The sequence below is a fragment of the Trichoderma breve genome, chromosome 1, assembly GCF_028502605.1.
Source record: "Trichoderma breve strain T069 chromosome 1, whole genome shotgun sequence".
Lineage (NCBI taxonomy): Eukaryota > Fungi > Ascomycota > Sordariomycetes > Hypocreales > Hypocreaceae > Trichoderma > Trichoderma breve.
The window spans coordinates 3,820,080-3,836,058 of record NC_079232.1 but is presented as its reverse complement, the minus strand read 5'-3'; the positions used below and the strand labels follow the sequence as shown (position 1 = coordinate 3,836,058).

Sequence of the window (15,979 nt, the reverse complement as noted above, 5' to 3'; positions counted from 1 at the left end):
GGCGAGTCCAGGGCTCGGTGAAAGTTGGAGGATTCGGGGAGCGGGGCCCTTGGAACCGAGACGAGGTGAGAGTCACGGCGAGTCAAGGCGAGTCAAGGCAAGGCAAAGGCGAAGGCGGGACGATGCGATGCGAGACGAGGTGACGAACGGTTCGATTCGAGATGATTTGGGTGATGTGGTGTGATGTGTGTTTCAAGCTTTTTTCCTGCATGTACAAAGCTGGGTACCCGACTCTGTAAAGTGGTCCCCCCGATCTGTGGCCGAATCTGAGTCCCCAGATCTGGGATATAATCATACGGGCGGAGGAGATTGAATTCGGGAGACGGTCGAGCAGAGGCCCGTGAATCAAATCGAGGCCCCCGATGTCGTTGTCGGTGATGCGAAGGAGCACGTCCGGGCTCGGCACTAGAATATATTACGAAGCACAAGTGAGTACCTGTCAACGGCACTACTAGGAAGGTGAGTAGATGATCTGGGTGGTATCGAGGCCGCAGCGTGTTGGGCTGGCGTGATTGCCGTGCCTCTAGCACCTCAGAAGCGTCACTTCAGCATGCAAAATGTCCGGAACGAGACCCCAAGCCCACTGCAAGCCCACTGCAACCCACCGCTGGTCCGCCGCCAGCCCACCGCCTACGCCCAGTGGCCAATGAGGCTGTCGTGATACGCCGTCGAGATGCCTCTGCTTACAATAGTCGGCTCCTGATTGGCTGCCCGTGCAGCAAATCTGTCATTTGCAAGGGGCAGCCACAACCTCGCACTGCGTCGGTCATCGGCAAGGCTAGACCCGTTGCAGCGTCCAATTTTGACGACGCGATCAGACCGATAAGATAACGCGGTACCTGGATCAACGTACCTTCGTAGCTCAAGCCGTCGTTTGTTCTTTTGACTTTGATGCTGTACGGAGTTCATTAGAGCAAACCCCACCACATTCACCACCCAGATTTCGAGATCCGGCTTGCCAATTGTCCTCACGTGTCCGCCAGCTGTTATTTTCCTCTTCATCTGAGGCTTGAGCTCAACTCAATCCCACCGCAGCCGCCCACGATGGCTTCAGACATGGGCAGCCCCAAGCGGGAGCTCACGCCTACAACGTCCCTCTCGTCCATCCCCCAGAAGCGCGCGTTCGACGAAGGCCACAGTCCTGCCGTGCCGTCACCGCTGAATCCAGACGTCAGGCCCTCTTCCGAAGCTCAACATGCCGACGACGCATCGCAGTCGGGCCGTTCCAAGCCCGTCAGGACAAAGAAGGAGACTCTCAAGAAGCGCGAGGCCAAGGGCGGCGATAGCAACCCCGCCACTCCAGATCCCAAAGCTGGACGCGAACCCGAGCAGAGCGAGAACAGCCCATTGCGCTACAAGCTGGCGCCGCCCAAATTGTCTGACTTTGACCCCCCTCGCGGGCCTGTCATGACGCTGCATCATCGGGTTGACGGGCCAGGTGGAGAGGCAATCGAGTTCATGGAGACTTCAGACCAGTAAGTGGTTCTATCTTCCAACTTGGCGACTATTCTAAACCCAAAAACAGTGTCTTTAACAAGAAAAACTTTCGCTACACTCCCTGCATTGCCGACCCTCTCTTCCCCTCCACGCTATACTATCGACAGACCGAGCCAGAGCCGTTTGGACCGAGAATGAGCTTCGAGGATGCTGCGACTCATGTTTTCTTCGACAAGTCCGGCCGGCAAGTCACCACCGATAAAGGCTTCCGCATGGCACGGGCCAATGTGGCCGTACGCGAAGGAAGATGGTATTGGGAATGCAAGATTACACAAGGCATACAGCCGCCGAAAGACGGCGACGCAAAGCCAGTTGGCGGGAAGCACGTACGCATGGGATGGGCCAGACGAGAAGCCTCTCTCGATGCCCCTGTAGGCTTCGACGCCTACAGCTATGGTATTCGAGACGTCGCAGGCGAAAAGGTCTTCATGTCCCGTCCGAAAGAGTTTTTCCCTCCCGGCGAGAGCATACAAGAGGGCGATGTCATCGGCCTTGAAATTCAGCTGCCATCCGAGCATTTACATAGAAAGATCATGGCCGGCCACTATAACCCTGCCGTGGATGCGGCGGACGAGCCCGCACCAGCAACTGCAGAAGCAGCCAACATTGTGCGAGACCGAGTACCGATCCGATTCAAGGCGCACACATACTTTGAGAAAATCGAATACCACACCACCAAAGAGCTGGAAGATCTTATGAATCCTTCGCCAGCCGCATCATCAAGCTCCTCTAACGACGCTCCGAGCCCTACACACCCCACGCCTGCTCTACGCACACTTCCCAACTCCTATATCAGAGTCTACAAAAACGGCGTGCTCATGGGGACGCCTTTTGAGAATCTCTTGGGGTTCCTCCCCCCTGCATCTAAGCCCATGCCCCAAGTCGGAGCCAGAGAAGGTCTCGATGACGGCATGTTGGGCTACTATCCCGCCGTCAGCGTGTTTAGAGGCGGAGCAGTCGAAGTTAACTTTGGGCCGGACTTTTGGTATCCGCCGGCAGATTACGACTCTACCAATGGTGAGGTGGATATGATTCAACCTGATGGCCTCAGCGCAAACTCTCTACATGCAGTGGTCGAGCGGTACCAGGAACAGATTGCGGAGGATATTATTTATGATATCATTGACGAGGTGGACTTTTGGATGCAGGATGGGGGCGGCGCTACGAATCAGGCTGGCGTTGATGAGAAGACCAAGGAAGTGGTTATGGCACCTGGGAGAGAAGAAATCAAGGAGTTGGTGCAGGATGATTGATTGTGCGATTGTCGCATTGCATGCATGGAATAAACCTAACCTAACTCAAAAGATACCCAATTACGTATACCAACAAAAACAATAGAAAGAAAGAATAAAAAACAACCAAGAGGAAAGACTCATTATCCAGAACTCATGTCGTGCTCGTGTCATTACCATAAGAAAGAGGGGTATCGTTCCATCTCATCAAGTAAACCATTTGTTGGTCATTAGGAGTGATTCTTCTCCTCTGTGGGAGCACCTGATGGCGGCACCTCATCAGTTGGCGAAACTTCTTTCGGGGCTGCTACTTGTTCTCCTTCCGGAGACGTGATGATGACTGGTATGACTCCCACGGCTGCTGCAGCCCCTGCCGCCTCTACAACTTCTGCAGCTTCTTCAGCTTCTTTGGCATTCGGAATTTCTTTGCCATCTGCCGCTGGTTTGTTGTTCTCATCGGATTCTTCGTCTTCGGAAAGCTCTGCTAGTCGACGGGCGGCCTCTTCGTTTCCAGCAGCCGCCTCCTCACGAAGGATGCGCTCTTCACGGCCGCGCTTGTAGCAGTACCAGAGGACCACAAGCAATACTGCACATAGTTAGCTTCATGACGATATCAACTAAGGAACAAGGAAAGAAACTCACAGCTTAGAGCCACGCTCCAGATGACATTCATGCCAATAAAGGCCGGCCATCTCGACTTCAAAACCTCCACAATTGCCCTGAGCATTCCCACAATCGCACCAGGCTTCTTCACCAGATTCGCCAAATTCTGCCCAAAGAGCATCCTCTTAGCCGCGCCCTTCATACCGCCCTCAGCGACTTTAATCCCCTGCGACTCCGCGGCAGCAGCCAGAATCTCCGGAGCCAGCGTAGTGGTCAGTTTATCCGGGAGCTGCGTAACGAGCTTCTGCAGCGACGAGGGCAGCTTCTCAAAGAGCTTGTTGATGGAGCTATCGTTGTTTTCGAACAGCTTAGTAAGGTCATCGTAGGCAGTGGGCACGCCGTTGACGAGATCCTTGAAGATCTGGGTGAACCTCTGAAGGATGTCGGACGAGTCCTTGGATTCGGTCACGGCTTTGTTGTTTTTGGCGGAGAGGTTCAAGAGGTCGAGGACGCGGGTGAGGTCCTTCTTCTCGCGCTCAGCTTCTTTGGGCGTGACGTTTTCGGTGTCTGGCTTGAGTGTCTCGCTGGGCTTGACGGCATCCGCTGGTTTCTTGTTTCTCGTAAAGAAGAGGGACAGCCTGTTGGGCTGCTTTTCTGCCTTTTCTTTTCCATTCTTTTTCGCCTTTTCTTTTCCGTTCTTGTCTGACTTTTCTCCGACGCCTTCGTCTTGTTTCTTTGCAGCGTCGGGGGTCTTCGCGGCCTTGTCCTTCTCGTCGTCGGTGTTCTGCTTTGATTCATCGATGGAACTTTCGACGTCGGAATGCCAGTCTACATCGTAGGTGTAGATGCGAGGCGGTAGCGGTGGTGGAGATCCATCGGTGTTCTGGGCGAGGAGCTCCTCTAGGAATCGCTCGTCCTCAGGCTTGAGGACTGTCTTTGGGTGGTTAAGCTCCGAGCTGGACGAATCGTAATTCTCGTCCTGCTTATCGCCCTTCTTATTTGTATCCGCTGCTTGCTTTCCATCATTCTTTGCACTCTCCTTCTCTTCTCTGTTCTTCTTGAATTTCTTATAGGTAAAGTACTCCAGCATCTTGCTCTCTGTCTCGGTCGCAACGTAGGTGTAAGGGCTTGTAGGTGCGTAGCGGTCGTGAGACGAAGGGTTGAGTGATAGGAATTGAAATGCGAAGCGTGGATCTACTTCGCCTCACTGGAATCTGATTAAATTAGTAGATCGTTGACACGTGCAAGCCAAGTCGTCACGATGTCAACTTTATCCGAATAAAGGGAATCGTGAGAGTGATGTCATTGGTGCAACACCCTAAGCTTCGACCAATCAAAACTGCAGCGCATCTTAGAGCAAAAGCCTCCCTGCGCAAGAAGCAGTACGTACCCGCAGCATCAGCACTGTAGTAGATGACTGAAATGATTCTACACAATACACTCCGTAAAGAAAGACAGCGAGGCAAGGGTTTAGCATATTTCTCAGTTGGACAATAAAAATTGTTCTAGGGTATCATTCGTAAATGGTAGTACCATATCCCGCCCATCATACAGTCATGTATATATCCGTGATAATATCAGCCAAGATATTCCAAACGACAGCGCAAATTTCGTTGCTTTTGCTGATAATTCATCTCGTCCCATCAATCCTCCTCCTCGCCTTCACTTTCTTCGTCGCCTCCCTGTTCATGAACAATCTCATCTGCCAGCGCACTCCTATGGCCACCGCTCTGTCTTCGACCCCGTCGATACGCCTCAGTCATTGTGATGGCTCTTTCTCCAACGTAATGATTCCCAGTCCATTCACGAGAGCATTTAGGGCAATTTGTTCCCCGCCGTGACCTCCAAAACGCTTCTTGGCAAATATCATGCAGCCGGAGTGTACAGTCGGGATCTGCACACCTGAGACCCCAGGTGACAATCTCCTTGCACGCCTCGCAGAATTTGATCCTCTGCCACTCGCCGGGCTCAGCATCTGGGTCATTGTACATATCAATGAGCCAAGGACGGAGCTCCAAGAGCGCTCGTGGCGTCAGCGAGTAAAAACCCTCTCTGCTAATCTCGAACCAGCCTCCCTCCACGAGACTTTCGAGGACGTTTTCCACCTCGCTGTGCTTCAAACCCCTATCTATCGGAGTTTGTGACTGTTCTTCTCCGTCCCCCTGGCTCTCTCTGCGTGGTGGCCTTGCAAGTTTGATAGCTTGCATCTCGGTAATGCAGAGCGACTCAAGCCGGGGCCGGTTAAACTTTTCAAACATGGCATCGAGAACCCGCTTGATGAAGGATAGCTCTTCCGGGCTATATATCGTAGCGAGCTGTGTCTGGGGGTCGGAAGTGGTGTTCACGAGGGCAAAGATCCTCTCCTTGGTGACCTGGTGCTGCGTGCTCCGAATCTCATAGTCAAACTGGGATGCTGCGGCGGAGGCTTTGTCAATGTAGTCATGGAACACTTGTTCCGTAACTTGGTCGGGCCTGCATTCTGAACCTTCTGGGTCGCCGGAATTGTCGGCGTTGATGATGGCGGCAATTATTGGCCGTGCTTCTTTGTAGGTCAATGTTCCATTGGCGAGGAGGGCCTGAAGGAAAGCCCTGTTGCCATGGCGGTATCCTGATTGGGTACTCATGGATTGTATGCTCTAGAATCTGTGTGTCTCCTTATGCGTAAGAATGAAAAGAGGGGCCAATATGAGTGTAAAAAAGCAAAATGATCTCAAGATTCTTCATCGGCTCTCAAGTGAAGCAAATTCACAAAACGCGTGAACAACGCGTGCCTCTTTAATGGACTGTGGCGGTGCGTGGCTTGAGTCGCCCACCAATACTGGAGATGTGTATAAGAGTAACGGCCAATCCCAAGAACAATGATATTCTAGCCTTTTCATCATCTTAAAGTCTCTGGAGCCTATAAAAGCTATAGATGCAATACAGTGTATTCGAAGTCTACCGCATCATCTGCACAAGGCACAGGGAATTAATGTACATCTATGTACACCTCATTGTATCTACACAGGCAGATACCGGTTAGATTCTCGTACTAAGAACTATCCAAATGGTTGAGCCTGTTATAATTCTTCATCCTTTCAATTGCATTGCTCATAAGCATTTATAGAACACTCTGTATGCTCAAATTGCACACTCATTCGTCTTCTTGGTCCAGTGAATGCAGCTCTTAATATGTAGCTGCGCCACAGTTATGCTGACTCATCAATTCTGACTGGCTAAACCACTACACGTCGGGCTTTGTCCTACAGAAATTCAATTCATCATTGTGTCAACACAAGGCAAATCCCCAATATACTAATTGCTCTGTGCCGTCGAAATAGAAATTACATTATACCACCGAGGACTCGCAATATTCCCATTGAGGCACGCCGAGACGCTGTGAACTGCTTGGAGCTGCCCGTCCTACGTCTCTCTCAAGGTCTACATACAATCTAACAGCGTGCTCTTTGAGAGGTCTCGAGGCTTGGCAAACATCTTATCTCGCAACCACTCAAGCGTATACAACCATCGTTATCCTCTTCTCTATCAGCTATTTGTATGGGATATTTGGATTCTTGAAGCCGCTTCAGGTCAAGGGGTCACGAGACCCACGTGTCGGGACAGGCAGCGTGTGGTCGTGGAGCAGAGCAGCAGCAACACTCATCCGAAACGCCGTATCATGATTGAGAAGCCATGGACACCAAAGATTTTGATGTGATCCGCATTGCGAGGAGCGATGGAGTCGATACCGGACCGGGGTATTGGCCGGTGACAACGGCGACACCAGCAGCTACCACTGCTGCTAAGAAATCAGGCAAGGAGGCCACCGTCGCAGACAAGACTCCGCGAACAAAGCCTCAGATGATGAGGTTAGCTGAAGACGACCCGAGGTTTGTGGAGTGGCGGATCAAGTTGGGCATTCTATTGAAGCAGGAACTTTCACCCAACCCAGACGGTAAGATACTCCCAGTAACGATGACATGCTGCTGCTAGAATACAGCCTGATAATGTCTTTTTCTCTGCAGAAGGAAATCCGTGGTATGTGCAATTTCCACGAGGATATTGGTTATATGAAAAGTCCAAGCATCTTTGGGTGTCTGGATACCCCACCAAGTCAAAGCTATTCAAGAGTCCTCAGGAGTTCGGCGTTCACTTGATATGGCTGTTGTCAGCATCCAAGGACTACGGCGACTGCTGCTGTGTTCACTGCAACATGCCCAACCTCGCAAAGCCTCCACTGGTTTCTGAAGAGGCGGCAGTGGCACAGCCTACTTCTCAAAGCTCAGCTCAGCCTTCTATCCCAGCCCCTGTTCAAGTTCAGGCTCAGGCTCAGGTGCCAATTCAGCCTCCTCTCCAAGCCCTGGGAGAAACTCCAGCGAAGCTCGAGAGACCTGTCAAAGTAACGCCGGTTCCTTTGCCTCCAATCCCGGGCCAACCATCTCACAAGCCGCCCAATATTAGTCCTCACCCACAGGCGGCGCAACAACCTCAGCAGCCTCAACAACTGTCACAGCAACCGCCACAAGCGAAGCCTATCCAGCAGACTCCTGTACCGCTACCCACACCGATTCAGCCACGCGAATCGCGCGAGCCGTCCCAGCCCACACAATCCGCCCAATCCCCTCAGCTTATACAGCCAAACCCCTCCCAGGCACTCCCTACAGCTGTTCCCAATCATTCAGCCCCGATGCCCGCTGCTGCGCCGGCTGCAGTGCCTACACCGCTTCAGCAGCAAGCACTCCAGCAGCCAAAACCTCAGGCTATCCAATGGTCGCTTAAGGGGCCATTGCTCTTCCGAGCTGGAGAACTCGTATGGTATCAGACAGGTAATACCTGGCGGCTTGGGATTATTTCGACCCCTGGCAACCTGACCCCCAACGGCATGACATTCGAGTTATTACCCATTGGTCATGCCGTGGTGCCTCAACCAAATGTGACCAAAGCTGAGGCCGACCTGCGGCCATTCCACTGCTACAGCGTCCCTTCCGTTGACATTGCGGAACTCAAGGACAAGGTGTTTGATGATGTGCCTTGGGAAAGTCTGTTTCAGGCTGCTGGGAACAATGCCGTTCGACGAGATCTTATTAACCTTGATGCTTCCAAGATGGCGGCCTCAAAAGTTGACTTCTCTCACTCGCTTTGGACCCGTCGCGGTGATGACCCCACCGGAAAAGCCGTGTCCTATTACGGCTGCTTCTTCGGTGCTGAGCGCCTCGAGATCGGCGATGCCGTACGGGTGAAAATGGCAGGGGCCGAAGCGAACTCCAGCCCGACAACCGTGATGGGCTTGCTACACATCTTTACTAGCGCCGACTATCCTGGCTCTGTCTTCTTCCGCGGACCAATCTATCAGTTGTCAAAGGGCCCCAGCGCTGCGGGCACCGTCATCGACGATGAAAAGGATAAGCTGCCCCTCGCGCTGCAGGAGGAAATTCGGTGGCGGACGCAAGTTACGCGAAGCAAGCAGTGGTGCTGGATCCTCATTAAGGACAATGTCGTGTTCAAAGAGCAGTCCATTCGTGGCCGCTTTTACCCTACGCACCGGCTGATGCCCATTTACAATATGAATGAATTCAGGGGTCTGGTCGCTGGGCAACCGTTGAGAGATCAGCATATATACTTGAATAACCGGATGGATGGAGGAGCGGGGAGACATATTGGACGCAAGGCGAATCGAATTGATACGCTAGGGCCTTGTGTGCCGCATACGGCGAGGCTTGTGCTTGAGCCACACATCATAGAGGAGTAGTTGTGCGTCCTGATGGGAGTAGTTGTGTGTCTTGACGGGATTCGGTTTTGTATTTGTGAAGAAAATGGAAAGGCAGCACGGAGCTGGAGCGCCCCTGAAAAGGGTGGTGGCGTAATACGATAATAGTGTTTTGTTTACAGTTGGTATGTAGGTAAGATATACAATGCTTTGGGCAATACAGTCACAGAACGAGTCTTTCGGAGAATCATAAGCCACAGAACAAGTCTTTCGGAGAATCATAAGCGTGACAGATATACAAATATATTTATATATATCAATAGCCACCCTCATCAAAGATGAAAAGAGATTTAATTTTACTTTTTCTTTTTAATGTTGAGTTTACATCATCCCAACCCATCTTGTGGTTAGAACAAAGGCAGAAGAATAAACACGGTTGACGATGAGATGAGTGTTGAAGAGATAATCAAATAAAATGGTAGGTAGGCCGGGGTGGGGGAGAATAAACCAGTCATGCTCTCTCGCTTTTTGCGCTTATAAAACAAATAAGATATCAACCAAATAAAAAACCACAACAAAAACACCAAGACAAAAAAACAAACTAGTCGTTCATCAATGAGCTGACCATTCCGAGTGAAGCCATCCTTCTTTTTTCTTTTGTCCGTCCATCATATCCACCTCTTTAACCAGTAGATAGAACGATGGATCTGATAGATCGCCTGCTCGATTTCCCCCTCCTCCCTTTCGGTATATTGTTCATGACAAAAGAAATAGAGAGCTGTTGCTTATTTGCGCAGTTTGGCTGGACTGACGCTTAATATGTAAAGAGAAGAAGTAAAATGTCGTCGTTCCAGGTAAGATTCAGTGTCTGGGAGAAAAGGGGTGAGGTGAGGAAAGTGAGGTGAAGAATGCTTCAGCACGGAAGTCGTCAAGGTCGTCTATATAAAAACAGAACAGACGTGAATGCGAATGCAAGACGTGAGGGGGAAAAGAAGAAAAATTCGCTCAAGGATCGATGCAGACAACAGCTTATTCGTGCAAGTCAAACCAAGACAGATCCTACGTAACTTTGAGACTGTCCAGTTTAATCTGTATCGACTTGACCACGTCTGGGTCGGGTATCGGTTCCACCTTGCGAGGCCGAGCACGAGGAGAGGATTTTGATTTTGGATTTTTGCATTTCCTGCATTCCGTTCCATTCGCGGCGTCCGTGGGATAAACTGCTTTACACTTTTCGCATTCGTAGTGAGGTACGCTGCTGGGACCAAATTCATCACCAGGATACCCGAATGGATATTTGTCCTTCTTTGGCCTATCACATGTCCTCGTCAGCATTTAAATACACCATTTACAGAAAGGAAGGGGTCTTCTTACGGGTCTCGAGGGCAGTCGGTACAGCGAACGTGACTGCATCGCTCGCATATTTTGGTCCCAGCCATGAATAGCGTCTGGCACTCGTGGCAGGTTCGTCGGACACGTTGGCGAGGCTTCTTATGGACGAGATCCTGGCCTCCCGTCTTGCTTGGGCGTGTAAGCACGAATTTCTTGTCTTCTGGGCCGTAGTCGGGCAGTATCGGGGCGTTTTCACGGTTGGCCTTGATCTTGGCAGCTCTCCTTTCGCGACTGGCAATGGCCTCGGCCTCAGAGAGCTTCGGTGGGTAACGCGTGCATTTGGTGCAACGGTTATGGTTGCAGTTGGGGCATTCCTTAGCAGCGCCAAAGGTAGCGTTGCAGCGATGGCAGGTTCGTCGGATGCGCATTCTAATGGGCTTATCCATGCGAAGTACGGTGTCGTTAGGGATGGCGTTTTGCCATTGCATGGGTTGAATCTCCAGGCCAAATCGTTCGTTCAACTTTTTGGCACGCTCTTCAAACAGCTCGAGCCTGGAGAGCTTGTTGACTCCGGCCATATTCTCATACGCAGCCCGCGCATCGGATTTGACGGCGACATGGCTGATACTGGGTCTATACGTTAAAAGGCTTGTTAGCATGCTACATACAAGTTGACCTCAGAAATGCCAATGATTATCGCATTACGGCAGGTAGCCGTAACAGGCAGTTGGCCAAAGCCCAAGAAAGCAATTTCAGCGTCACACATACGATTTAGGAGCCTCTTCAGCTCTAGTTTCTGTAATCGTGACAGGCGCAGCGACATCGCTGACATTAACAGCAGCTGAGGGTGCGACAGCTGGTGGTTGACGCTTAGAGCCGGCCGAGTCGCCTCTCCTCCAAACGCCCTTGACCTTGGAAAACACCTTGCCGATTCCCTTCTTCTCTTTCTCGGCCTTGGGCAACGATGCCTCTGGTTGGGCGGAGGAGCTCATAGTGTCGTTGTTGGTTGGTGTACACAATTGCAACGGTAGTTTGTCTCAAATAAAAAAACCGTTGGCACGTCGAATCCGGTAGGCTGGTAAACGGGAATAATCGCAATGATAGCCTTGGGTGACCTGTCGAAACACTCGGAATCCTTCCGCAGGTTTCTTTTCTTTTTCTGTCTGCGCACTCCTTTTTTTCCTTTTTTGCTTTGTTCGGGGAATAGGAACCGTTACCACGGTAAATAGCGATCCTTCGGGGTCGTAGGTTTTTTCGATGGCTGGACAAGGTTGTAATTGAAGTCGATAAGTGTCGCGAGGGCCCGGACCTAGAAATGGAGAAGAATCGGCCTAACGACAGCGCATCATCTGACGTCTCGCCGCGACTGAAGTGAAGCCGGACACAACGAGGAACTCGAGGGCCTTGGAGTGGTGTGCGAAGATTAGAGTCGGAGGAGAGCGACGGGTCGCACAGCGTCCTGGAGGTCCAGCGGTTTTAGCACTAATGCCGGGTTGTCCCAGGTGCTGCTAGGCCTGCAGCTTCAGCGGTCTTAGCGCGCAGTAGCTCGCACCGTGGTCGCACCGTGGACAGGGCCCCTGCTTGCCCTGCGTTGCGGCGACTAAAACAGGCCAGCGGCGTCAGACGTACTGTGCACGGTGCTATTCGCACTTACACCGGACCGGCGCCAGCAGTCCGGGATGGTTCCTTCCTCAAAACAGCACTGGCTCCCTGCTATCCGCAGGCAGGTACGAGGCACGGGCACCGGGATGCCAATGCGAGGCAGGTACTCGTGGCTGCTAGTACAGCATGACAAGCAGGACAGAGACGGGAATCGCCACAACTTGGAAAATTCATCACCATCGCCAGCCGCCGCGGAACCTACCCAGTACCCAGGCCGACAGGGGGTGGCGGGTTGTTTGTATTTGATTATCAATAGCGACAGGCGCAGGTACCGATACGACGCACTATTTCAGCTGCTGCGCGACAAGTCAGTCCTACGCTGCCGGCCAAGTTCCAGTCCAGGTACCGCTACCTGGGCTGGGATCGTTGCACCGTGCGATGCAAAACTGGCGGGCGAGCCTCTACGCAAGCGCGCGACTCATGGGGAGCTCCTATTTCAATTCCCCCCCACTCCCCTAGACATTAGCAACGGGCGACGATGGGGCTGCTGCCATGGGTGTCCAGCGCACCGGAGCCTGGCGCGGGGTCTGTCCAGTTTCTGCCCCAAGCAACGCTGGGAAACACGACGCCAACGCCGCAAGAGGGTCCTGGAAATGGCCTGTGGTTGGGCAGACAGCACTTCGGACCCAGCACTCTGGGAGGATGGTGTGCGGGAAGCGTGTTACGGGAGCTGCCAGCGGGAACACCAGACTTTGCCTCCCGTCAATCCGCACCCAGCCCGTCGGGTCGCAGCGGCGGCGGTCGGGCTTTGGGGCCAGACAGATTGGACGCCGCCAAGGTGGACATGATGCATTCATCCAAACACCTACAGTAGCGCCCTGCAGCACGTCCTGCGCCTGTGCAATGCGCAGATGTGTCAGTGCGTGCGAATACTCGTACTATCCTGCTGGCACCACGTTTGGCGCACCAAATATCGAATCGAGGAGGTGATCCGGCCACGGGAAGGTGGGGTGGCTTTTCCGTCGAATCCTGGCTCCCTTTGGTTTTACATTACGGAGCACACGTGTATCCTCCCTACGGAGATTTCCATCATAACACTGACTACCAGGCCTCCGTTGCAGAGCGATGGCCTACGTCTGAGCACCTGGGCATTTCTCTCGGTCCAACACATGGCTAACAGGGCTGCAACATGGCGGAGAGGGCATTACCGACCTCTCGAGCTTGACATGGGCTGTCGTATTCTAGCCCTATCACAAGTAGGCGAAACAAGCCCGTGCTAGTGCTGCCAGGAGGGCTTTGTAAGTTGACCGAAAGGACGACTCTTCTTTTGTTTGCCGGCCCTAGGCATGATCGACCAAGTTCCGGCAGAATTCCTCCAGGGAGGCGAGGCCGTCCTAAACCATTTCGGCAGCCTCTGAAGAAATCCCGGGCACCCGGGTTGTGCTTTGATTATTACAGAAATGTTCTTTCCGCATTTGCGCATCGCTACTCGTGCTCGGACATTATGTCATGACAACCTCGCGAGAAATATGAGAACGTTCTTCAAAGCTGTTATGATGTAAAACACTGCGCAGAAGATACAAGCAGAGGTAAGCATGTGTTTGCGAACTCACATAATTACTCCGCACCGCAGCATATATTTCGCACGCCTGGTGATTGATTAAAATCACACTATTGCGTGTCTTACACTGTCCTCTATACGAACGATACTATTCATTGTCATACCCCGAAGAAAGTCGTGCGAACCCGGGAAATTGCAAAATGCCTTCCTCTTCTGCAGCCCTTTCTGGTACTCATTGGTCTGTGCTGGAAGCGTTGGACAACCACAATCGCAAATTGGGCACCGTGGCGGAGTACGCCGTACCGGCTACCAGGTATCAGCAACTCTCGCGTTTCGCACCGTTGCTCTCATGCAAGTCGACGTTATGGGCCACTTTAGTCTCTGCCGTGAAAGCTTAGGCGAGACTGGCAACAAGTTCGTCTGCACACGCCATTTGCTACGCTGCTCTCACAACCAACGCGCTTCTAGAACGGCAAACAGTACCGGCTACAGACTAGCAAGCGCTGCATATCAACGCAAAGCAAGCAGGCCTCGAAACAGGAAGCTGGCCCGACAGTATGGCATCGAATCCCCGCACGACACGACATTTTCTGACACTGTGGCTCTACGTCGGCGAGTTTTCTGATGTGTCAACTCTCACACAGTTAGCTCAAACGCGCCCGCTAATTTGAGACCCTGTCAACTTGGAAGGTGCCTCATGCAGCATGGCCAGATACCCTAGCCAGGCAAACCAGGCTTCGTTTCCGCGGCTTGGCCTCTGCACGCGGTTACGACTTGGGAGAAGTACGGTACGAGCAATCAACCAGAGGACCATGCTTGTAACCTCTGATCCCTCAACGGCTTGGACGAGGAGGGTGACAGGATGCCTGCGCCGGCACGTAACGAGCATCCAGCTGCCAGAGCAGACCAATCACACACGGCAAGGGCCGATGTGTCCTTGACATCCTTTGCCATTCATTGCAACGAGCCAAAGTGCAGATCCACATCCATAGACGGTGAGCTGCTGCTGGGCTATCGCTTAGCATCTGCTAGGCGGTCACAACCTGGTGTCTGTTAGCCGATTGAGACGCCGAAGGGGAAGAGTCAAAGAAGCTGAGGGCAATCTAGATACAGGCGCAGGTATGAGTGCAAAACGTCAGCCTGGATTTTACTTCACCGACAAAGCGAACCCGCGAGCGCAATGCCCCCATAACGCAATACCCAAAAAGCTCTCAGTTGCTTTGCCCCTTGAGGTAGCATTGCCGATAACATCATTTCGGAATTTTTCGCCCACATGCCTATTACTGTACCAGCACTATTACTGTACCAGCACACTCTATGAGTACAATACTACTTGCACAAGCATGTCACCACACGCTCCAGCAGGGTGCATGTGGCATAATGCTCCCTTGTGTGAATTTGGTTTCTGGCTCTTGATCATTGACTTTGCATTATCCCCGAGGCGAGGGTCTCTCTCTGTGTGGGGATGCTACTCGGATGGTGTGCATGGCTGCAGATTGCCTCAGCAGCTGCAAGACTAATACCAGTAGCGCACCCAACAAGCCGTCACGCAGCGTCCCACAAACCTGGAGACCGGTGTATCAACGAGACAGCGTGGCATGCAGGTCGTTTCATTCTTCCACGAAGCGAATGTCACCCTCTGAGCCACTTATAGAAGCAGATGAGCATACAAGTGGCTCGTCACAAAGAATCCCCTAATAAGAGTGTATTCCGTGGGGGCTCTCTCTCTCCTTGTTGGACAGTGAGCACCGCTTCCCAGTTATAGGGAACAGAAGGACGGCGTCGTTACATCATAGAGGTGAGTCTGCCCATTTTGCAATCTCATGTGTCATATAATATGCGTTCAGTATGTATGCATCTCTCCATATTCGTGCCACACAAATGCACTTCGCATAGTGGTCGTATCTGCATGTACATATCTACAATGGTATTCCAGCAGCTTTTTCCTTCCGAGCATCCCCGCGGAGGTGATCCGAGCCTATGGAGTATGGAGTGGTATCCATATGACAATTGCAAGGTTGAGTACGATGTACATGTGATAGACGCGAGGAACTCAATTTACCCTGAACAACCTCTTATTTCACGGAGCCTAACACAGAGTTCCAGTACTCCTCGCATACCACTACATGTGTACCAACGCTGACCCTCCTTAGGCGAATGCAGGATTCGGGGGGCTGGTTTTTTACAACGCCGACGTGGAGGCTCTCCGGTGTCTCAAAGCTGCTGGAACTCAAAGTCGGTGAGCCTCCAGTATTTCCCAAAAGCCGGGAGTCAGATCTACTTGCACAAGCACGAGTAAGCTTGGGTGAAGCAACTACCACTAGCACTTGCAGCCTAGTGCGAGCCAGAGCTGCCATCCGATCGGTTTTGCACTGGCCCGGCAAGCAACCCGATTCTCGTCGCCCGTTGGTGGGACCGGAACAAGCAGCTTGCGTCGAGGTGGACAGCGCGCCCTGCATCACACCC

General features: G+C 52.3%; 6 protein-coding genes across 6 annotated transcripts; 3 read left to right on the top strand and 3 right to left on the bottom strand.

Annotated features, from left to right (window-relative positions):
* Nucleotides 1-1,044: 1,044 nt before the first annotated feature.
* T069G_01159 (uncharacterized protein) lies at nucleotides 1,045-2,750 on the top strand (the record flags this gene model as incomplete). Its single annotated transcript, XM_056168369.1, has 3 exons — nucleotides 1,045-1,475; nucleotides 1,526-2,514; nucleotides 2,569-2,750. 3 exons carry the CDS (start codon nucleotides 1,045-1,047, stop codon nucleotides 2,748-2,750), a joined length of 1,602 nt encoding a protein of 533 aa, XP_056033685.1.
* A 209-nt stretch (nucleotides 2,751-2,959) lies between these two features.
* T069G_01158 (uncharacterized protein) lies at nucleotides 2,960-4,422 on the bottom strand (the record flags this gene model as incomplete). The annotated part of the gene is made up of 2 exons (XM_056168368.1): nucleotides 2,960-3,315; nucleotides 3,372-4,422. The coding sequence occupies 2 exons, from the start codon at nucleotides 4,420-4,422 to the stop codon at nucleotides 2,960-2,962; spliced, it is 1,407 nt and encodes a 468-aa protein (XP_056033684.1).
* A 553-nt stretch (nucleotides 4,423-4,975) lies between these two features.
* On the bottom strand, nucleotides 4,976-5,956 carry T069G_01157 (nse1 non-SMC component of SMC5-6 complex domain-containing protein; the record flags this gene model as incomplete). Its single annotated transcript, XM_056168367.1, has 1 exon — nucleotides 4,976-5,956. One exon carries the CDS (start codon nucleotides 5,954-5,956, stop codon nucleotides 4,976-4,978), a length of 981 nt encoding a protein of 326 aa, XP_056033683.1.
* Nucleotides 5,957-7,004: 1,048 nt separating this feature from the next.
* On the top strand, nucleotides 7,005-9,060 carry T069G_01156 (transcription-silencing protein clr2 domain-containing protein; the record flags this gene model as incomplete). The annotated part of the gene is made up of 3 exons (XM_056168366.1): nucleotides 7,005-7,266; nucleotides 7,337-7,710; nucleotides 7,759-9,060. 3 exons carry the CDS (start codon nucleotides 7,005-7,007, stop codon nucleotides 9,058-9,060), a joined length of 1,938 nt encoding a protein of 645 aa, XP_056033682.1.
* A 1,017-nt stretch (nucleotides 9,061-10,077) lies between these two features.
* T069G_01155 (uncharacterized protein) lies at nucleotides 10,078-11,342 on the bottom strand (the record flags this gene model as incomplete). The annotated part of the gene is made up of 3 exons (XM_056168365.1): nucleotides 10,078-10,330; nucleotides 10,393-10,983; nucleotides 11,119-11,342. The coding sequence occupies 3 exons, from the start codon at nucleotides 11,340-11,342 to the stop codon at nucleotides 10,078-10,080; spliced, it is 1,068 nt and encodes a 355-aa protein (XP_056033681.1).
* A 1,148-nt stretch (nucleotides 11,343-12,490) lies between these two features.
* T069G_01154 (uncharacterized protein) lies at nucleotides 12,491-12,826 on the top strand (the record flags this gene model as incomplete). The annotated part of the gene is made up of 1 exon (XM_056168364.1): nucleotides 12,491-12,826. One exon carries the CDS (start codon nucleotides 12,491-12,493, stop codon nucleotides 12,824-12,826), a length of 336 nt encoding a protein of 111 aa, XP_056033680.1.
* Nucleotides 12,827-15,979: the final 3,153 nt, after the last annotated feature.